This window comes from Agelaius phoeniceus, chromosome 1 (assembly GCF_051311805.1).
Source record: "Agelaius phoeniceus isolate bAgePho1 chromosome 1, bAgePho1.hap1, whole genome shotgun sequence".
NCBI classification, from domain to species: domain Eukaryota; kingdom Metazoa; phylum Chordata; class Aves; order Passeriformes; family Icteridae; genus Agelaius; species Agelaius phoeniceus.
In genome coordinates, this window is record NC_135265.1 from 2,438,197 (window position 1) to 2,456,633 (window position 18,437).

At 51.8% G+C, this 18,437-nt stretch overlaps 3 protein-coding genes across 13 annotated transcripts; 1 reads left to right on the forward strand and 2 right to left on the reverse strand.

The window, feature by feature from the left end:
• Positions 1 to 655: 655 nt before the first annotated feature.
• On the reverse strand, positions 656 to 3,910 carry C1H1orf35 (chromosome 1 C1orf35 homolog). Of its 3 annotated transcripts, none has more exons than XM_077183580.1 (9): positions 3,850 to 3,910; positions 2,905 to 3,041; positions 2,659 to 2,812; positions 2,535 to 2,580; positions 2,366 to 2,448; positions 2,205 to 2,277; positions 1,794 to 1,873; positions 1,374 to 1,532; positions 656 to 1,202 (listed from the first exon to the last, which is right to left on the reverse strand). In XM_077183580.1, the coding sequence occupies exons 2-9, from the start codon at positions 2,996 to 2,998 to the stop codon at positions 992 to 994; spliced, it is 900 nt and encodes a 299-aa protein (XP_077039695.1). In that variant the 5' UTR covers positions 2,999 to 3,041; positions 3,850 to 3,910; the 3' UTR covers positions 656 to 991. The 3 variants fall into 3 exon arrangements, with proteins under 3 accessions (XP_077039695.1, XP_054491821.2, XP_077039722.1); XM_054635846.2 differs by lacking the exon at positions 3,850 to 3,910 and adding an exon at positions 3,591 to 3,821; XM_077183607.1 differs by lacking the exon at positions 3,850 to 3,910 and adding an exon at positions 3,687 to 3,812.
• Positions 3,001 to 18,201, forward strand: GUK1 (guanylate kinase 1). Of its 3 annotated transcripts, none has more exons than XM_077183728.1 (8): positions 3,001 to 3,139; positions 11,402 to 11,515; positions 12,239 to 12,280; positions 13,009 to 13,105; positions 15,360 to 15,498; positions 16,740 to 16,824; positions 17,114 to 17,199; positions 18,024 to 18,201. In XM_077183728.1, exons 2-8 carry the CDS (start codon positions 11,404 to 11,406, stop codon positions 18,057 to 18,059), a joined length of 597 nt encoding a protein of 198 aa, XP_077039843.1. In that variant the 5' UTR covers positions 3,001 to 3,139; positions 11,402 to 11,403; the 3' UTR covers positions 18,060 to 18,201. The 3 variants fall into 3 exon arrangements, 2 of the variants coding, with proteins under 2 accessions (XP_077039843.1, XP_054493158.1); XR_008534648.2 differs by lacking the exon at positions 3,001 to 3,139 and adding an exon at positions 5,634 to 5,785 and having other exon boundaries at positions 15,360 to 15,535; XM_054637183.2 differs by lacking the exon at positions 3,001 to 3,139 and adding an exon at positions 5,634 to 5,785.
• Positions 3,979 to 5,659, reverse strand: MRPL55 (mitochondrial ribosomal protein L55). Of its 7 annotated transcripts, none has more exons than XM_077184011.1 (4): positions 5,624 to 5,659; positions 4,979 to 5,063; positions 4,432 to 4,618; positions 3,979 to 4,193 (listed from the first exon to the last, which is right to left on the reverse strand). In XM_077184011.1, exons 2-4 carry the CDS (start codon positions 4,999 to 5,001, stop codon positions 4,050 to 4,052), a joined length of 354 nt encoding a protein of 117 aa, XP_077040126.1. In that variant the 5' UTR covers positions 5,002 to 5,063; positions 5,624 to 5,659; the 3' UTR covers positions 3,979 to 4,049. The 7 variants fall into 7 exon arrangements, with proteins under 7 accessions (XP_077040126.1, XP_077040262.1, XP_077040219.1 ...); XM_077184147.1 differs by having other exon boundaries at positions 4,432 to 4,615; positions 5,624 to 5,658; XM_077184104.1 differs by having other exon boundaries at positions 4,432 to 4,615; positions 5,571 to 5,634.
• Positions 18,202 to 18,437: the final 236 nt, after the last annotated feature.

An 18,437-nucleotide genomic window follows, 5' to 3' on the forward strand; every position in this document is an offset into this window, starting at 1 on the left:
GGGTGCCCCAGCTGTGCCCTGGGATGGCTCAGGAGCAGCCCTGGTGCCAAGGAGCTGCCAACCCCAAAAATGGTGTTGGGGTGGGATCACCACAGGCTGTGACAGCTCTGCAGCATCTCCCACTGCTGGGACAGAAGGGCTTTGTGAGCTCCTGAGCACGGTGCCACTGGGCTTTTGTCCACCAAGACACACAAACCCTCCCTGTCTTCAATTGCATCATTAATTACACAAATGAGGCCCTTGTGCTTGGCAGCGATGCTGCGGAGCTGCTCGGGACACCCCCTTTGCACTTGGATCAATATTTCTATTTATTGGTGTGAAATTCCCCTCTTTCAGTGTGCCAAGAACATCAATAATCACGTGCTGAGGCTTGGGAATGGAATTTGCTGCCCCTTGGGGCAGGTGGATGTGGCCAGGGCAAAAGCCTAAGGAGACACCTGGTCCCATCCACTTTCTCCTTGTAAATTGAGGAATTATTCAGGTGTCCAGGGCCAGGTGGGACAGGGCTTGGAGCAGCCTGGCCCAGGGGAAGGTGTCCCTAGACTGGAGCTAGATGAGCTTTAAACTCCCATCCATGCAGCTGATGAACTTAGGGAATCTTTAAAGAAACTCTTCAGCCACTGCACAGGCAGAGAAAGAGGACAAAACCCCATCATAATAACAACAATAATAAATAATAATAATAATCTCTTCCAAAGTGTCTATCCATAAACACGAGGTATCCACAGCATTGTCAGCACCCCAGCAGCAGCCCTCAGCCACAGCACCTCCCAGATGGAGTTTAGGGGTGATGAGGAGGGCGCCCTGCTGCCCCCACAGCCGCTGCTGCTGCCCCTGGGCGGGCAGGGGAGGGGCTGCTGCCACCACAGCCTCGATGCCCTTTGCCACACACACTGCCCCGGCACCCGCGGGGCTGCAGCGTTTTTCATTTCATCGCTTAAAAAATAAATCAATCTCTGCTATCTGTCCCTGAAGCAAGCCCAGCTCCCTCTCAGTCCTCCGAGTCGGTGTCGCGGCGCTGCCGGAGCCCGCGGGCCGGGGCGGAGCGGGACCTGCTCCTCTTCCTGCCCCTCCTCCGCGGGGACGGGTGGCGGCCGCGGCCGTCCCTGCTGCGGCTGCCGCTGCTCGAGGATTCCGTGTCGGATTCCGTGCGGTGCCGCCGCCGGCCGTGCTGCTGCTGCGGGGTTTTCCTGCGGTGGTGCCTGCGGGGACAGGGGGGAAGTGACAGCAATGACAGAGGGGACACCAACCAAGTGATTCTGGGCGTGAAAAGGGGATTTTGGAAAACGAGGAGATGGCAGCCATGACCGCGTGGCTCTCCTGAATCCTTCCTCCCGTTTTGCACTGCTGATGCCCCAGCCCAACCCAGCTACCTCTTATCCCGGTCCGGGGAAGAATCGGAGGATGATGGGGCAGCATCTTTCTTGGAATGCTTCTCCTTGTCCTTCTTCTTCTCCTTCTTGTGTTTCTTCTTTTTCTTGTTCTTTTTCTCCTTCTTCTTCTCCTTTTTGGATTTTTTGCTGCTCTCAGGTCTGCAGGATGGATCAAGCAATGAGAATCCCTGCACTGTGCATCCCTCTGGCTCCAAAACCTCATCCCCATCCCCTTTTCCAGGCACATCCCACCACATCCCTCCTTTGCCAAAGAGAAGCCCACAGAGGCTTTTGGGGATGATTCAGAGATGCAAAACAAGCCCAGTGCCAAACAGAGCCATGGAAACATTTTGTAAAATATTTCCCATAAAAGCCAGGGCATTTCTGGTGGTTTCCCACCAAAGTGGGAAAAATCCTCACCCTTTCTCCTCCACCTTCTCCTCCTTTTCCTGCTTCTTTTTGGAGACAGATGTCTCTGGGCTGCTGGAGACTTTCTGGTGCTAGGGTTGGAGAGGGGGAAAAATACAGAGTGAACCCATGAGCCCATAGCTTGCAATTACAAGACAAAAGGGTTTTCTCCCTTTAAAAATTAAACTTAGAAAAAAATTTAAATTACATTCGGGGGAAAATTAGAATACCCTTAACAGCTGCTTCCAAATTAAAGCCCCACAAATGACCTCTGTGCCAACAGGACACAGGAAACTCCTGCAGGTCTCTGTGCTACAATACCCAGATGGTTTTTAGATCAAATATTCCAAGTGAAGGGCACTGCTTTTTGCCTTTTCCCAGCTATTTTTGAACCTTCCAAGGACAGTGTGACTGGCACCGTACCGTGAAGACCGAGAGCCCCATCTTGGCAGCCTCCCTGTCCTCCTTGGAGAGCATCACTCTGCCAGCACTGCCACTGCAGAGAGACCACAGAAAAAAGCATAAAAACACTAAAATCAAACAAATTGATGTGAAATGGCTGCGGGATCCTTCCCTGTCCTTACCTGGAGCTGCCCAAACCCACCACCCGATCCACGTCCTTCTCATCCCGCTCACCGCCGTCCCTCTTGCACACCTCAGCCAGGTCCTGTGGGGACAGGGGACAGTGTCCTGTGTGTGTCCCCAAAATCAGAGCCCAGGGGACACTGGGGGAACACGTGGTGCCCCTGTTACCTCTTTGCTGAGGCCCGTGGGCTGCCTCTTCAAGCTCTTGTAGCCCCTGTCAAAACAAGAGCAGGTGACGTGTGTGGGGACACGCAGCTGCTGGTTTTGGGGTTTTTGTGGGGTGGGGACTCACAGTGCTGCCATCATGGCCTCCTGCTCGGCCAGGCGGACTGCAGCCAGCTCCTCCTCCCGGGATAACGGGGGCCCCGTGTCCTTCTTGCCCTTGGCATACCAGGTCAGGTCCTTGCCCTTCTGCCACCGCCCCACCGGCGCCATCAGGGAGTTCCCTGTGGGGAACAATGACCCCCCCCTCATTCATCACACCCCAAAACCACACAGGGGACAGGCAGGGTGGGATTGGAGCAGGATCAGCCCTTACCCAGGTAATTTTCACGCTGTTTGTCTGTTTTGACATCCTCCCAGCTGAACTGGTCCTGGCCCCCCCGGACCCCGCCCCGGGAGGAGCCGAACATGGTGGAGCCACACCCTGCAGCGGATTCAGGGGGTTCTGGAGACCTGCAAAGAGATCAGCCCTGGGTTCACCCACTCCAGATCCTCCAGCAGCTCTAGGGGGGCTCCTGAAGGCGCAGGGAAGCAAATTTGGCTCCCCAGGGGTGAGTGGAGTAACCAAAGGCCTTTGTGGGGCTGTTAGAGGGGGGTTTATAACCCGGAGGTGGGAGGGGGTGCACGGCTTGGGGAGGGTCCCAGCCGGGAGAGGAGGGGGGTCTGGGGGAGGTTCAGAGCCTCAGGCAGGGTTTAGGGCCAGCAGTGGGGCAGTCACAGCTTGGGGGATTCAGAGCGAGGGGGACTCACAAGCCTGGGTGGGGACAGTTCAGGACTAGGAGTGGGAAGGCTCTGGGGGATTGCGAGGAGGTTGCAGGGTTGCTGGAGGGTTTAAAGCGCGCATGGGGGTTCTGGGCTTCAAGGGAGAGGGTTCATGGAGGGTCTAGGAGGGGGTTCACAGCCTGGATGGGATGGGCTGGAAGAAGGGATCATGGCCTGGGGCGGGCTCGGTGGGGAGGTTGTACAGCCTGAGAAGCTGCACGGCCCGGGGTGAGGCATTACCTGGGGGAGAGTTTCGGGGTCTGGGAAGGGATTCAAGGCCGGGGAAGGTTGCAGGACCTGGACGCTGCCGGGCCCGAGGTGAGAGTCTGCCCGTACCCGAGGCGTGTGAAAGCAGCTCGGGGCGGTTCCCTGCAGCCCGGGCTCCTCCGGATTGGGGAGTGCGAGGATCGGGCGTGCCGGACCCGCGGGGTCACACCCGGAGCCCCAAATTTCCCCAAATCCCCAAAATCCCGAACCCGCCCCCGCTCCCCTCACGCACCTCCGGCCGCCGAGCGCGCTCCCGCCCCGCCGCTACCACCGCGTGCACGGCCGGGGGGGGAGCGGACGGGCGGTACCACCGCGCCGCCCAGCGCGGGGGGAACCCTGCAGAGCGACACCCACACACGGCTGGACTTGTACTTATTTATACATTTATTGATACATTTATTTATACATTTAAACACTTCTGCTTTCAGTGCTTCACTTCTTCCAGAACTTCTTGTAGGTGTCCAGGTCGATGCCCTCGAAGGTTTCCTCCTCCTTGGCCTTAGGTTTGCTGGGGAATTGCCGGCGCAGACGAGCCTTGCGCTCGGCTTCGGGCAGCGTGTTGCTGTCCAGGGGCATCTGGGGACACGGGGGACACGGGATGAGACCGCGGGGACACAGCGTGACACCCCTAGGACATGGCATGAAACCCCTAGGACATGGTGTGAGATCCCTGGAATATAGTGTGAGATTCCAGGGACACAGTGTGAGCTCCCAGGCCCCGGGACAGGGTGTGAACCCCCTGAACATGAGCCCCCCAGGACACATCCCAGGCCCTTGTGACCTCCCTGCTCCCAGTCTGTCACTGTCCCCGTACCATGAGGATCCTCTTGGGCTCTCCGTAGCGCAGGCGGACGGTGGAGCCGTCGGTGCTGACGAGCAGCAGCGGGTACAGGCGGCCGTAGCGCTGCCGCTGCAGGTGCCCGATGGCCGCACGGTTGGAATTGCTGCGGGTGCAGGCAGAGAGCGGCGGCCGGGACCGGGCCAGGAGGCGCAGGGCACTGCTAGGGAAGGGGGGAGAGCCGGTGTCACCGTGAGGGACCAGGTGTCACCGTGAAGGGGACGGGAGCTGAGCCAGGTGTCACCGTGAGGGCGACGGGAGCTCCGGCTGCTGTCACCGTGAGGGTGACGGGAGCTCACACCGGGTGTCACTGTGAGGGCGACGGGAGCTCACACCGGGTGTCACTGTGAGGGCGACGGGAGCTCCGGCTGCTGTCACCGTGAGGGTGACGGGAGCTCCCACCGGGTGTCACCGTGAGGGTGACGGGAGCTCACACCGGGTGTCACTGTGAGGGTGACAGGAGCTCCGTCGGGCCGCTCCCGGCGGGAGAGCCGCCGCTGCCCCAGAGGCACCCCGTGCTCACCTCAGCGCACGGCTGGCCGCCATCGCAGCCCGGCTGTGAGGGACGGGCCCGGCACACGGAGAAGGGGACACAGCCTGGGGACACCCTGGTGACAAGGAAAGGTGCTGGGGTGGCTGTGGGGTGACACCGCCGTGTCCCCATCGCTGTGAAGCTTCCACATCCCCCCTTCAGCACGGGGCAGCCCCATGACAGCTCCGGCCATAGTATGTCTCCATTCCCGCAATGGTTCAGCCCCACGTCTCCCCCGCCCTCGCCGTGGTTCCGCCCCACTAGGGTTACCCCCATTCCCGCAATGGTTTAGCCCAACACGTCCCCCTGCCCAGCCATAGGTCACTTCCATGATAGCTCCCGTCATGGTTCAATCCCATCATGCCTCCCCCCCACGCCTACCTTGGTTCAGCCCTCCCGCCTCTCTCCAACCCCACTATGGCTCCCGCCACTGCATCGTGGTTCGGCCCAACACCACCACCTCCGCTCCGCCCCGCCGTGGTTCAGCCCATGTTGCCCCTCCGTTCTCCCCCAACTCCCCCCGCCATCACGGCCCTGCCCGTGCTGCTCCCCCCGCCCAATCATGGTTCATCCCCTCGCTCACCCCCCCCCGCCCGTTCCGCCGCGTGGTCCGTCCCCCCGCCGCCCAGCACTCACGTGACGGCGCGCGCTCCCCGCCCCCCCGGGCCCCGCCCCCGCGGTGACGTCAGGGGCGCGGCGGTGGCGGCGGGCGCGCGCGGGGGCTGCCGGGAGCGCCCCCCCCTCCCAATCCCCTCATGATCCTCGGGCGGATGCGCGGGGCGGGGATCGCCCGGGCGGGTGAGCGGGGATGGGGCCGGGGCTCGCATCCTCACGGGGACCGCGGGCCGAGGGGCACGGCCACGCACGGGGTGCCGAGACCCTCACAGGGGCCGTGCACAGAGGGGTCTAACCAGCCCGAGGAGCTCCGTCACTCACGGGGGTCCTGGGCTGAGTGGCCTCGGGGCGTTCAGCCCCTCACGGGGGCTTGGCATGAGGAGTCCTGGCCGGCTCTGGGCTTCTCAGCCCCTCATAAGGACCCTTGGCTGAGGGGGCCCAACCTGCTCCGGGGTGCCGAGCTCCTCACGGGGTTCCTCTGCTGAGGGGTCCTGGGGTGCTCAGCCCTTCTTGGGGGCCCTGGATTAGGGAGTCCTGGCTGGCCTTGGGGTGCTCAGCCCCTCTTGAGGGCCCTGCACTGGGGAGTCCTGGCTGGCTTTGGGGCTCTGCATTGAGGAGTCCTGGCTGGCCTTGGGGTGCTCAGCCCCTCACAAAGGCCTTGGGCTGAGGGGACCCAGCTGGCCCCAGGCTGCTGAGTGCCCCATGGGGGTGCCAGAACACTGAGGTACCGACCTGGGGGTGCTGATCCCCCCCCCACCCAGCCCTGGGGAGGCTGAGCTCTCCCTGCTCTGTCCTGTGTTATCCATGTGGGATGGCTGAAGGGGTGGCAGAGGTCACAGCCCCACGGGGCTGTCCCCAGGCTGGCTGTGTGCCCTTCCCAACATCCACACCGGGTCCCCGTGGCTGAGCTGCTCCAGGGTGGCTCTGAGGTGTCCCTGGTTGGATAAACCAGCCAGGGATGTGCTTGTGGGGTTTGTGGGCACTGTGGGGTGGGGTGAGGTTAGAGAGTTTTAGGGACAAGCATCCCTCAGGTATCCTAAAACAAACACGTGTGGGGAAGTGGATGGTAAAGCCACACCTGTGTGAGCTTCACCTCTCCAGAGGTTTTCCCAGGTGGGTTTCATCCTCCTGGTGGGTTCAGCTGCTCTGGTTTACAGGAGGACATGGTCTGGGAATAATGGGCTTGGAGCTCCCTGATTTCTGCAGTGACCTCGGGCAAGTGCTTTGTGTTCTGTCTGCAGCATCACCACTCCCTGCAAGCCAGGGTGCAGCCAGTGGAGAGGCTAATTAGTGCTTTGGAGGTAATTATTTCCAGGAAAAAGGTGGCTGAGCTCCAGCTCTGTATGCTGTGGGATGCTCTGCTCCTCACAGAATCACAGCATGGGTGAAGTTGGAAGGTTGGAGCCTCCCTGTAGATCATTCCCTGTCACAGCAGGAGCTCTCTCCCTTCTTGGAACCTGTCCCAAATCTTACCAAGGTGGGGGTGGCACCTTTATAACAAACCTGCTAAAAATAGGGGGTGGGATTATAATCCTAATCCAGGAGACCTTTCTCAAGGCTCCAGGGAAACCGTGCTTTAATCTTCTTTCCTTCTTCATAAGGTGGCTTTGCCTTCCCTGTAAAGCCTCTCTGCTAATCACTTTTAATTTGTTTAACTCTTGTGATGTCTGTCCTTTGCTCCCCTGGTTATGTTGCCACCTGTGGGGGAAAATCCAGGGTGAATTTAGCAGCACAAGCAGACCAGGAGCCATTCCTTGCCTTGGGGGCATCCTCCTGTGACCACCCCTGCAGCCCAAAGGGGTTTCTGTGGCTGTTTGTCCTCAGGCCCAGGTGTGGGAGGTAATTAATATTGTTAATTAGTTGGGCTGCTCTCTTGCTGATCAACTCTGCAGTGGTTTTGGTGGATTAGGCTGGATCCCAACTCATTTTTAGGAAACTCTCTGTGCTGGATATTTGCAGATTGGCTGCTCTGAAAATGCCAAAACCTGACAAAAGGGGGAATAAAAACATGGAGCTTCTGCCTAAAATAAACACATCTTTGTGACATTGCTGCTGCAGCCAGCTTGGAAATGTGATACACAAATGCATGCCTGGAACCAGAGAGGAGAGAGAAAAAAGCCCCAGATCCACCAGGTCTGGGGTTTGGGGGCTTTCTTAGGGCTTTACCTGTGGGTTTTGAGGGCTGTGGTGTTTGGGGAGCAGGGACATTGTGGGATTGCCCTGGGAATTGTGGATCTCCATCCCAGGCCAGGCTGGCCAGGGCTTGGAGCAGCCTGGGACAGTGGGAGCTGTCCCTGCCATGGCAGGGGTGGCTCTGGGTGAGCTTTGAGGTCACTTCCAACCATTCTGGAATTCTGTGAAATTCCCAATTTGCCACCTTCCCTCCTGTGAGGGCCCAGCCCGTGATGGGATTCCATGGGGGTGGAAATGCCTTTTGTTCCCTCTCAGTTTTCCTCTGCAGATCTGCAGCAAGAGCAGGGATTCACAAGGGAGGCAGGAGGAAACACCTGCAAGTCTTTAGGTTTATTTTTAGCTGTTTTGCAAGAAGTGAGACACGATCACAGCCCAGCTGTCTTTTCCTTTAGTTAGGAGTATTTTGGGGAAGGAAAAGGGAGTGAAGTGGAGGAGGGGGTCCCACTGGGGGAGTGGTTTGGATCTGTGAGCAGGAGAAGGAGCTGAGGTGAAGCTGTGTGGATCTGCTCCAAAGGAAGAGCAGTGTTCCTGCAAGTGTTCCAGGTTGGATGGAGCTTGGAGCAGCCTGGCCTAGTGGGAATTGTCCTTGCCCATGGCAGGGCTGTGGAACAGATGCTCTGGAAGGTCCCTTCTAACACAAACCATTCCAGGATTCTACACTGACAAAATCCTTGTGCCTGCAGGGCCAGGAGCAGCTTTGGTGTTTTCCATCATCCCAGCCCAGCAAGCTCTGCCACCCCTCAGCCTTTTGGGGCTGTTGGCAGCCAGGAGAGCAGGGAGTGGATGGAGGAGGAAGCAGGGGGAGATTAAAGCTCAGCAGGGTTGTTCTCATTGGCCACCTTCAATTGCAGCTGGTTAATTAAGGCTTTAGGAGCTCACAAATAGCCCAGCTCTGGCCCCAGGAGCCTGTGCTGCTGCCACTCTGCTTGCCTTGGCTGCAAGGGAGCACAAGGAAAAGGTAAGGATGTGTTGGGGCCTCTCCCAGCCCCCTTCCCAGTTTATCTGGGCTTGAATGGAATGATTGGAAGTGATTTATGCAGTTTTGTGTTTCTGCTGGTGTTTGCTAAGGGCAGGTGGAATTTTGAGGGAGATGAGGGGATCTGGGACTCTGATTTGTGCACCCAGCACAGTTCTTGTTGGCACAGCTGGGTCTGGGAAGGGAAGCTGGACATCCATGACAGCCCAATGCCCTTGTGGGGTTTTTGGGGTGCTGGTGGAAGCTGGTGTGGGATGGAGCAGCATTGTTTGGGGTAAATATGTTGTGAAGCACTTTGGGATGGCTGAAGGGATGGATTTGTGTGGAGTGGTTTCCAAGGAATGCTGAGGGCTCACCTGATGAATTCTGTGGTACAGAGTGAAGAAAATGCTTTGGGTAACTGCTCTGCAAGCACTGAGCAGCATTTCCCTGGTGCTTTCTTTGGGTATTGACCATTTAGGCAAAACCTGTGTTTTTAGGAAATTACAGACGTTTAAGGACCAAGGGAATGGTAGGAAAGCCCCCAAAGGATTTCCTAGAGTTTGTTCAGCCTTCTGCTTTTGTGGTGATGGGATTGGTCCTTGCCAAGGTTTCATCTCTTGCATCTCTGAGGCTGCAGCACTCGGAGGGCACTAAAAATAAAAAAAAAGACGGAATCAAGGAATTTCCTTCTGGACGATTATCGACCGTGGGTGTTCTCACCGCCCACGCTGCCGCTCTCGGCACCTCCCGAGCCTTCGTGCATTAAACCCCGCCTGGGATGAGCTGCGGTCAGACGAGGATCCTCGGGGAAAAGTTGTGTAATTCTCCGTGCTGCCCGAGGGAGGAGGGATTTAGGGCTGGAAACGCGGGGTCAGGGAGGGGCAGCCCGGCGGGATTAGCCCGCGGCCGCTCTGGTGAGACAGCATTTGCCTTAAGGCCGTTTGAAAAGTGATGTGTAAGGTCAGGGTGACATTGCTGTGAGCTCATTGAAAATGGAAAGGCTTTATCTGCTTCTCGCCTGGGGCCTCCCCGGGCCACACCCGGCCCGAGAGGCCGAGGAAATGATTGGATTGCTTGCTGAAACTTCAATAGGAGGAACTTGTTTGATTTGTTCCACTCTCACCATCGCTTCTGCTTTGGAAGCTGCTGAGGGATGAGGGTCCCCAGTGGTACCCCCACACCTTCACACAGCATTTCTTCTTTTTCACATGTGGGTAATCAACCTTTCTTCTCTCTAGAGAAGAAAGAACCCCTGAGCCTGTTCATGGCAGTGATTGCACCTGAGTTCAGATGCTGTTGCAAGGGTTTGGGGGTTGGTGATACAAAATTTTATCTGTAAACTCTCTCTCTAGAGACACAGGAACATGAAAGCTCCTTCTCCCTCTCCCTTCTTTCTTTTTTCCCCTCTCCCTTCTTTCTTTTTTCCCCTCTCCCTTCTTTCTTTTTTCCCCTCTCCCTTCTTTCTTTTTTCCCCTCTCCCTTCTTTCTTTTTTCCCCTCTCCCTTCTTTCTTTTTTCCCCTCTCCCTTCTTTCTTTTTTCCCCTCTCCCTTCTTTCTTTTTTCCCCTCTCCCTTCTTTCTTTTTTCCCCTCTCCCTTCTTTCTTTTTTCCCCTCTCCCTTCTTTCTTTTTTCCCCTCTCCCTTCTTTCTTTTTTCCCCTCTCCCTTCTTTCTTTTTTCCCCTCTCCCTTCTTTCTTTTTTCCCCTCTCCCTTCTTTCTTTTTTCCCCTCTCCCTTCTTTCTTTTTTCCCCTCTCCCTTCTTTCTTTTTTCCCCTCTCCCTTCTTTCTTTTTTCCCCTCTCCCTTCTTTCTTTTTTCCCCTCTCCCTTCTTTCTTTTTTCCCCTCTCCCTTCTTTCTTTTTTCCCCTCTCCCTTCTTTCTTTTTTCCCCTCTCCCTTCTTTCTTTTTTCCCCTCTCCCTTCTTTCTTTTTTCCCCTCTCCCTTCTTTCTTTTTTCCCCTCTCCCTTCTTTCTTTTTTCCCCTCTCCCTTTCCTCCTGTGTGGCCCAAGGCTGCATTTTTTTTCACCCGTACCAGGAACTGATTGGTGGGATCTGTTTCTTTCTTGCCATGAAACACCTGCAGATGGAGTTGGTGCTTCAGGAAATGTGGGAATGAACCCTGAGCCTGTTCATGGCAGTGATTGCACCTGAGTTCAGATGCTGTTGCAAGGGTTTGGGGTTGGTGATATAAAGTTTTATCTGCAAACTGTCCTTTCTCCCTGTGAGAGGGAGGGGACTGGGACTGTACCTATGTCCCATGATTCCAAATGCCACCAGGCACAAATAGGATTTTGTTCCTTTTAGAGGGAGTTTTTTCCTTAGGATTTTGGTCCCAGTGAGACCCAGCTGTGATGGGAAACAGCTGGCTTCAATCATCCCAGTTTAGGGGCAGCTAAATCCCAGTTTCCTCCTCCTTTGGGTTACATCCTATGAGTTTAACCTCAGTCTCTTGAGAAATGTTTCTGCACTCCCAGTGCTTTTTTATCAGCTTTAAGCTTGTGATTTTGCATAATTTCAGCTTTTCCTGCATGAATTTGTACCCAAGGGTAAAAGATTGGTGCTGTTTTGAGGGGCTGAGCACTCCTGGGATATCCACAGCTGCCTTTCCATGGGTGTTTCTAACCAGACCCATTTTTCTGTCTCTCCCCAGTCATGCAGGGACCAAGGCCAGTGGTTCTGAGTGGCCCCTCAGGTGCAGGGAAAAGCACTTTGTTAAAGAAACTGCTCAAAGATTATGAGAACATCTTCGGCTTCAGCGTCTCCCGTGAGTACCCAGGCCTGGGCCAGCTCAGAGCCTCCCTCTATTTATACCCCAGATTATGGCTTTGCATGGTTTGCCTGTGTCCCAGTCTGTCTGTGGGATCCTGGGCATGTTTAAGTAATTCAGGGCACCTTTTAGTCCTGGTATTAAATGGTGAGTCTAAGCTTTGTCTGGAGTAGCAGCTTTCCAGGTTTAGTGACTCTGCACATCTCTAAACACAGCTCAGAGAGGAAACAAGGTTCTTCTGAGTGATTCTTGACTGTGAAAGTCACAAAATCACCCCACAGTTCTGCTTCAAAAGCCACTTGATTTTTCAATGGAGCTTTGTAAGATGTTTTTAGGTCCATTTCCAAAATGTGTTTTAATGTCTCAACACTGTGTACTGAAAGTAAAACCTGTGCTTTGAGATCTGGATTCACTCCACCATGAAAGAAAAAATACTGGATGTTTAAAAATCTAATGCTATGGGAGGAGAAAAAAACTTAAAATTATCCATTTTGTGTGTGTGTGTCATCCCATGCTCCTGATTCAACTGCATCTCTCATCTCACTCCAAACTAAACCTTATTTTCTCCCAAACCCTCTTTATAGAGATTTTTTTCCCTGGAGATCCATGTGCCACTTAGACCTTGGCATTTCTTTGATGCTGCAGCACCCATGGGTGATGTGATGTACAGAATTTACAAGGCTGTTTTTTCTTTTTTTTATTTTCTTTTTTTTCCTGCAGATACCACAAGGCAGCCAAGACCTGGAGAAGTGAATGGCAAAGGTGAGCCTGTTGCAGTCAGGTCTGTCTCATTGCACTCTCCAAATTCAGGTTTTCAAAGCTGGGCTCTCATTTTAGGTGCTGTGCTCTGAACTTGGGTGATTTGATTTTTCCAAAGTTCCAGGTAGTTCTGGGGAGGAATTTCCAATGGCCACTGCTTTGGGAAGTGCAGCTGCTTAATGAGATGGTTTTAGCTGTATTAATTGCTTGTGCCCAGCTGTTTTCTCATGTATTTGCATATTTAAGAAACAACCAAATGAGGTTTGTTCTTCATTTCCAATGGCAGTTTTCCCTCTGAAGTGACAGGAAGGAATTTCAACAGAAGATAGAGAAATATTCCTTTTAAGTTAGTTTGGTTTTGATGTTCCCTTTTATCTCCCTCTCTCTCATCCCATTCTGGTCTTTAATTAGAAACCCTTTAAATGAAAGGCCTCATCATTCCTGCTGTAGTGTGTCCCACACCTGGAAGCAAGGGAGGAGAAGTTCCCACTGCACCAGGAATGGGAAAGGATATGAAAAATGGGCTAGAGCAGCATTTTTGACCACACAGAAAACTCCAGAAAGTTTTGAGCAGATGCTTGGACAACTGGTGTGGAAGTAGGAAGTGAATCCTTATTTAAAACAGATTTTGAGTGTTTTCTCCCCCAAAAACCCATGGGTGTCATTTTGACCATGAACTTTACCTTCAGAACATTAATTTCTCTCCATTTTTCCCATTTGCCCCTCTCCAGATTATCACTTTGTGACCAGGGAGGAAATGCAGAGGGAAATCGATGCTGGTGAATTTATCGAGCACGCGGAGTTCTCTGGGAACATGTACGGGACAAGGTAGGGCAGGTGTCCCTGCCTGTGCCACAGGGGCTGCAGTTACAGGGTCCTGAAGATCCTTCCCAATCCAAACTATTCTGGGATGTTAGAAAATCAATTCAGAATCTCTCCAAGCCCCTGAGGATGTTCTTGCCCAGATGTGGGATAAATGGAGAGTCCCTCAAGCTTAGCAGAATTGAAGTTCTCACCAATCCTTTCTGCTCCTTAAGTCATCAGTGAATTATAATAAATGATTAAAAAGCTTGAGGCAATTCTCCATGTTGGGGAAGAGGAATTGTCTTTACAGCATATAAAAGCCACCACTTGAAAAACTGAGTGGAGAATTAAATGCATCTTGTGACCCAGATGTGTGAGGGTGTTCACAGGGGTCCAAGGATGAGGGAAGAGATGAGGATCTGACTCCATGGTTCAGAAGGCTGATTTATTATTTTATGATGTATATTATATTAAAACTATAGCAAAAGAATAGAAGAAAGCCTTCTGATGAAATTCTAGCTAAGAATAGAAAAGGAAGGAATGATAACAAAAGCTTCTGTCTTGGACAGAGTCTGAGCCAGCTGGGCTGTGATTGGCCATTAATTAGAAACAACCACATGAGCCCAATCCCAGATGCACCTGTTGCATTCCACAGCAGCAGATAACCATTTTTACATTTTGTTCCTGAGGCCTCTCAGCTTCTCAGAAGAAAAAATCCTAAGGAGGGGATTTTTCATAAAATGTGTCTGTGACACAGATGGAGCATCCATGTCCATCCAGCATCCTTGAGCAGAGTCAGTGGATCTCTGCAGAAGGGCAGTTCTCAGTGGTTTTGCTCTTTAATGAAGGTTGTTTCCATGTTTGTCAAAGAATCCCAGGATGGTTTGGATTGGAAGGGACCTTTAAGATCATCGAGTTCCAACCTCCTGCCTTGGTTCTTCGCTCCAGGTGGTGAAGCTCTGCCAAGGCAGGAGTTTATGGACATCCCACCCATCCTGTGGGAGAATCACACATGATCCATCCCCACAGCTTCCAGCATGGCTTTGCCAGCCCCTCCAGCAGGAGCCAGCAGCTCCCTGCTCAGCCAGAGCAGTGACACTTGGAGAAACTCTTCATCAAGAGCAGAGCAGGCTCTGTCCCCTCCTGCCACAGTTTGGGGAGCCCTGTGAGGTTCCCCTGCTGCTAGAGGGGACACCCCAACCCCCCTGTGTCACTGTCATATTTTAGGAAAAATCATTTGCCAGGATTTTTCTCCTGAGAAATGTAAAAATGAAATATAAACAAGAATTATCTGGAATGTGGTCTGGAGGTTGCTCACCAGCAGGTGCATCTTTGATTGGTTCCACATGAATTGTTTTTAATTAATGACCAATCCCAGTCCAGCTGTGCTGGGCTCTCTCAGTCTGTCACAGGTTTTTATTATCATTCTTGTCTAGCCTTTTGATGTCTCCTTTCTTTTTCTTTAGTGTAGTTCTAGTATATAATTTTCTTATAATATATTTTATTTTACATATATTTTTTATTATAAAACATATGCCAAATAAAAGAATAAAATAAAAATAAAATAAAAATAAAATAAAAAGTAATATAAAAGTAAATAAAATAAAATATAAAAATAAAATATAAAAATAAAATATAAAAATAAAATATTATAAAATATAAAATATTATAAAAATATTATAAAATTATAAAATATTATAAAATAATAGAATATAGAATATTATAAAATTATAGAATATAAAAATATAAATATAAAATAGGATCTAAAATATAAAAAATATAATAAAATATAAAATATAATATAATATCAGCCTTCTGAAACATGGAGTCAGAACTCTCATCTCTTCCCTCCTCCTGGGGACCCACAACAATTAATAACCACGTCCCTGTGTCAAGGACATATTTTCTGAAAAATACTTTTGCTAGGATTTTTCTCCTGAGAAGTTGAGAAGCTTGAGAAATGAAATGTAACCAATGGTTATCTGCTGCTATGGAATGCAACAGGTGCATCTGGGATTGGTCTCGTGTGGTTGTTTTTAATTAATGGCCAATCACAGCACAGCTGGCTCAGACTCTGATCAGTCACAAGATTCCATTTCTATTCCTTGCCAGCCTTCTGATGAAATCCTTTCTTCTATTCTTTTAGTATAGTTTTAATATAATATATACCATACAATAATAAATCAGCCTTGTGAAACATGGACTCGAATTCTGATCTCTTCCCTCATCCTGGGACCCCTGGGCTGTCTGACCCCTTCCCTGTGTGCTGTGTCCCCAGTAAAGGAGCTGTGCAGGCCGTGCAGGCCCAGAACCAGATCTGTGTGCTGGACATCGACATCCAGGGCGTGAAGAACATCAAGAGGACGGAGCTGGACCCCATCTACATCTCGGTGCAGCCGCCCTCCATTGAGATCCTGGTGAGCGCCCGCCTTGCTTTGCCGGTAGCGCTTAGAGGTAATCAGCAGCCACGGCTCCCCCTTCCCTCTGCAGGGCCCTGCTCCAGGTGGGGAGCACATCCCCAAGCATGTCCCTCTAGGAGCGTGCCACAGAGTGACAAAAGTGTCCTTTGTCCCCTCCAAAAGGAAAAAACCCAGGAGTTTCTTTCCTCAATTAGGTAAAAAGACATCTCATAGGCTTAGGGGACTTCACCTCAAACTTAAGGATAGCTAATTGGAGAGAAGCCAAAAAGTCCTGCCTGGGCAATTCACTAGAAAAAGAAGAGAACAAAGAAAGTAATGGCTTTTGTGAGGTGTTTTACCAGGACCAAGAACCTCTGGCACTTGGCTCTTGTCTTGCTGTTTATTGAGCCTTTTTGTTTCTAACACTACAACAGAAGCCATCCTGCTGATTTTTATGTCTCCAAGGGTAGCTGAACTATCTTGGGTGTGTTATAGACCTCCAAGAGCTTATGAGACCTGGCTTGAGGAGGCTCCTATAACATATCTGCATCCAGCCCAGCTCCCCAGCCTCTGGCTCTCAGGGATAAATCTTCCTGTGTTTTGTTTTTTGAGTCCTTCCTCAATGTTTTCCACACCTTGGTTATGAACTCCATTGCAGCATGGCAAGTCTTTAAATGCATTAATTGTGCTTCATGCTGTGCTGAGATTTCCCTTCACAGTTAATATTAAACCCAGGGAGGCTGGTTCTGTGCAGCACCCTAAATTCTGTGCAGCACCCTAAATTCTGTGCTCCTCTGGTCTTACCCTGTGTAAGTGATTGCAGTGGGACTCTTGCAGCAGTGCAATCACTGATGATCATGGTTCAGAGAGGGATGAGGACACATGAGGACAACTCCTGACTCTCCCCTCTTGCTCTCAGTACATCAGGCAGGCTCTGTTTCTCGTTGAGTTTGTGGAGGAGGAAGCCAGCAGCACCAGATGCCAGAGCCCAGCAGAGAGATCTCATTTCCAGCAGTACCTGGAAAAATAAATAAATGAGAGGGAGGTAAAAGAAACCTGGGACCCTGAATTGTGGGTAGGAGATCTCAAGCCCAGTTTGGCCACTGCTTTGCACTGGGCTGTAAGTGAGGCCCCTCACCCTTTGCAGGGTGTTCTGACGTGCCCATGGTCACAGACAGCACCTGCCTGAGGGTGGGGGTGGTTTGTGCCTGCAGCTTTCAGAGCTCTCATTCCCTTCATGTCTCTGTCCCTGGGTTTAGGAGAAGCGACTCCGGGAGCGGAAGACGGAGACAGAGGAGAGTTTACAGAAGCGTTTGACTGCAGCCCGCGTGGACCTGGAGCTCAGTGAGTCCCTGGAGGGCTGTGTGCAGGGAGAGGGGGGTGCCTGGCTGATTTGGGAACTGGTTTTGTGCTCTCCAGCAGCGCTGGCAGGGCTTGCCATGAGCTGAGTTGGATCACTGCTGCACTTCCCACTGCAGTTCCTCGGGGGTGCTTGGCAGAGCAGTTCATTAGCAGCAGCTGATCTAATAATAATACTGAAATATCTTGTTAAAATGCCATGGGGCTTTGTGCACGAGAGCTGACACAGGGGAGAAAAATTGTCCTCTAACTCTGTCCTCATCTCCTTCCCCAGGTAAAGAGCCTGGGCTGTTTGACCTGGTCATCATTAATGATGATTTAGAAAAGGCCTATTCTGAATTGAAGGAGGTGCTGCTGGAGGTGAGTGAGTCCTTGGGGATTTTCTCCACCTCATTCCTGGGCCAGGCAGGTGAGGGTCTGTTCTCAGGCAGCCACAGAAATATCACCTCATCTCACACTTGGTCTGCTTTGAGCTGCTGAGGGACAGACTGAGCACAAGTGATGGTGGATCAGAGAGTGAGAAATGAATCCAACACAATCCTTTTTTTCACAATCCTTTTGAGTTGGGGCAAAATAAGCATTCATCCCTGGGTAGCAGAGAAGGGGATTCCTGTTTCTGGAGCTTCCAAGTCAAACCTTGCCCTGTCCCTAAAGGTGGACTCAGGGCTTGGTCCTGGGATGTCATGGAACTGGTCTGAATTTTTGGTTGTCACTGTGATATTTTCTGAAAAATCCCTTTGCCAGGATTTTTCTCCTGAGAAGCCTCAGAAAAGAAATGTAAACAATAATTATCTGATTGTTTGGAATGTGGTCTGGAGGTTGCTCACCAACAGGTGCATCTTGGATTGGTCCCATGTGAATTGTTTTTTATTTATGGCCAATCCCAGTCCAGCTGTGTCAGACTCTCTGGTCAGTCACAGGTTTTTATTATCATTCCTTTCTAGCCTTCTGATGTCTCCTTTCTTTAGTGTAGTTTTAGTCTATAATTTCTTTTAATATAATATAATATCATAAAATAATAAATCAGCCTTCTGAGAACTTGGAGTCAAATTCTCATCTCTCACCTCATCCTGGGACCCACAACACTGCCACAGTTGGTCACTCCTGATCTCCTAAGCTGTGAAACCAAGAGCTGTTTCCCAAAGAGTGGTAAATTCTCACTCTCTTTCCTGATCTCCTTGCAGGAAATCAAGAAGACTGAAGAATCCAGGAAGTCCTGAGCTGGCCCTGCTTGGCCCTTTCAATTTTGCACATCATTCCCGAAGTACGTCACAGTGTTTTATTCCAAAAGACATTCCCTGTAGGCTGCTCCTACCCCCCACTCACCCTAGGATGTTTGTATTAAAAGGAAAGAAAAGGAAACCTGGTCATGCTTGTGCTTCTGTTCACTGCATGCTCAGCACGTGCTCCCTCTCAGGTTTGTACCTCCAGGCTCTTTGGGAGCTGCCAAAGGGCTGAGCCCTCATGGAAGGCTGTAGAGAAGCTCTTGGGCTGATGTGCTTGAAGGCAGCAATAAATCCCTTTTCCTAGGGGGAATCCTCTACATCCAGTAGCTGTTGCTTGTACAGCTCTCTGTTCTGAGACCTAGAGAGCTTTGC

Excerpts from the sequence above, each read along its gene's own strand:
- C1H1orf35 (XM_077183580.1), bottom strand. The coding sequence starts at position 2,998 with ATGTTCGGCTCCTCCCGGGGCGGGGTCCGGGGGGGCCAGGACCAGTTC. Across the intron at positions 2,581-2,658 it reads GAGGCCATGATGGCAGCACT|GGGCTACAAGAGCTTGAAGA; the intron begins GTGAGTCCCCAC and ends TTGTTTTGACAG. Across the intron at positions 1,874-2,204 it reads TGGGGCTCTCGGTCTTCACG|CACCAGAAAGTCTCCAGCAG; the intron begins GTACGGTGCCAG and ends CTCCAACCCTAG.
- MRPL55 (XM_077184011.1), bottom strand. The coding sequence starts at position 5,001 with ATGGCGGCCAGCCGTGCGCTGAG. Across the intron at positions 4,619-4,978 it reads GCGGCCAGCCGTGCGCTGAG|CAGTGCCCTGCGCCTCCTGG; the intron begins GTGAGCACGGGG and ends CCCCTTCCCTAG. Across the intron at positions 4,194-4,431 it reads AGCCCAAGAGGATCCTCATG|ATGCCCCTGGACAGCAACAC; the intron begins GTACGGGGACAG and ends CCGTGTCCCCAG.
- GUK1 (XM_054637183.2), top strand. The coding sequence starts at position 5,743 with ATGATCCTCGGGCGGATGCGCGGGGCGGGGATCGCCCGGGCGG. Across the intron at positions 12,281-13,008 it reads TGGAGAAGTGAATGGCAAAG|ATTATCACTTTGTGACCAGG; the intron begins GTGAGCCTGTTG and ends GCCCCTCTCCAG. Across the intron at positions 15,499-16,739 it reads CGCCCTCCATTGAGATCCTG|GAGAAGCGACTCCGGGAGCG; the intron begins GTGAGCGCCCGC and ends CCCTGGGTTTAG.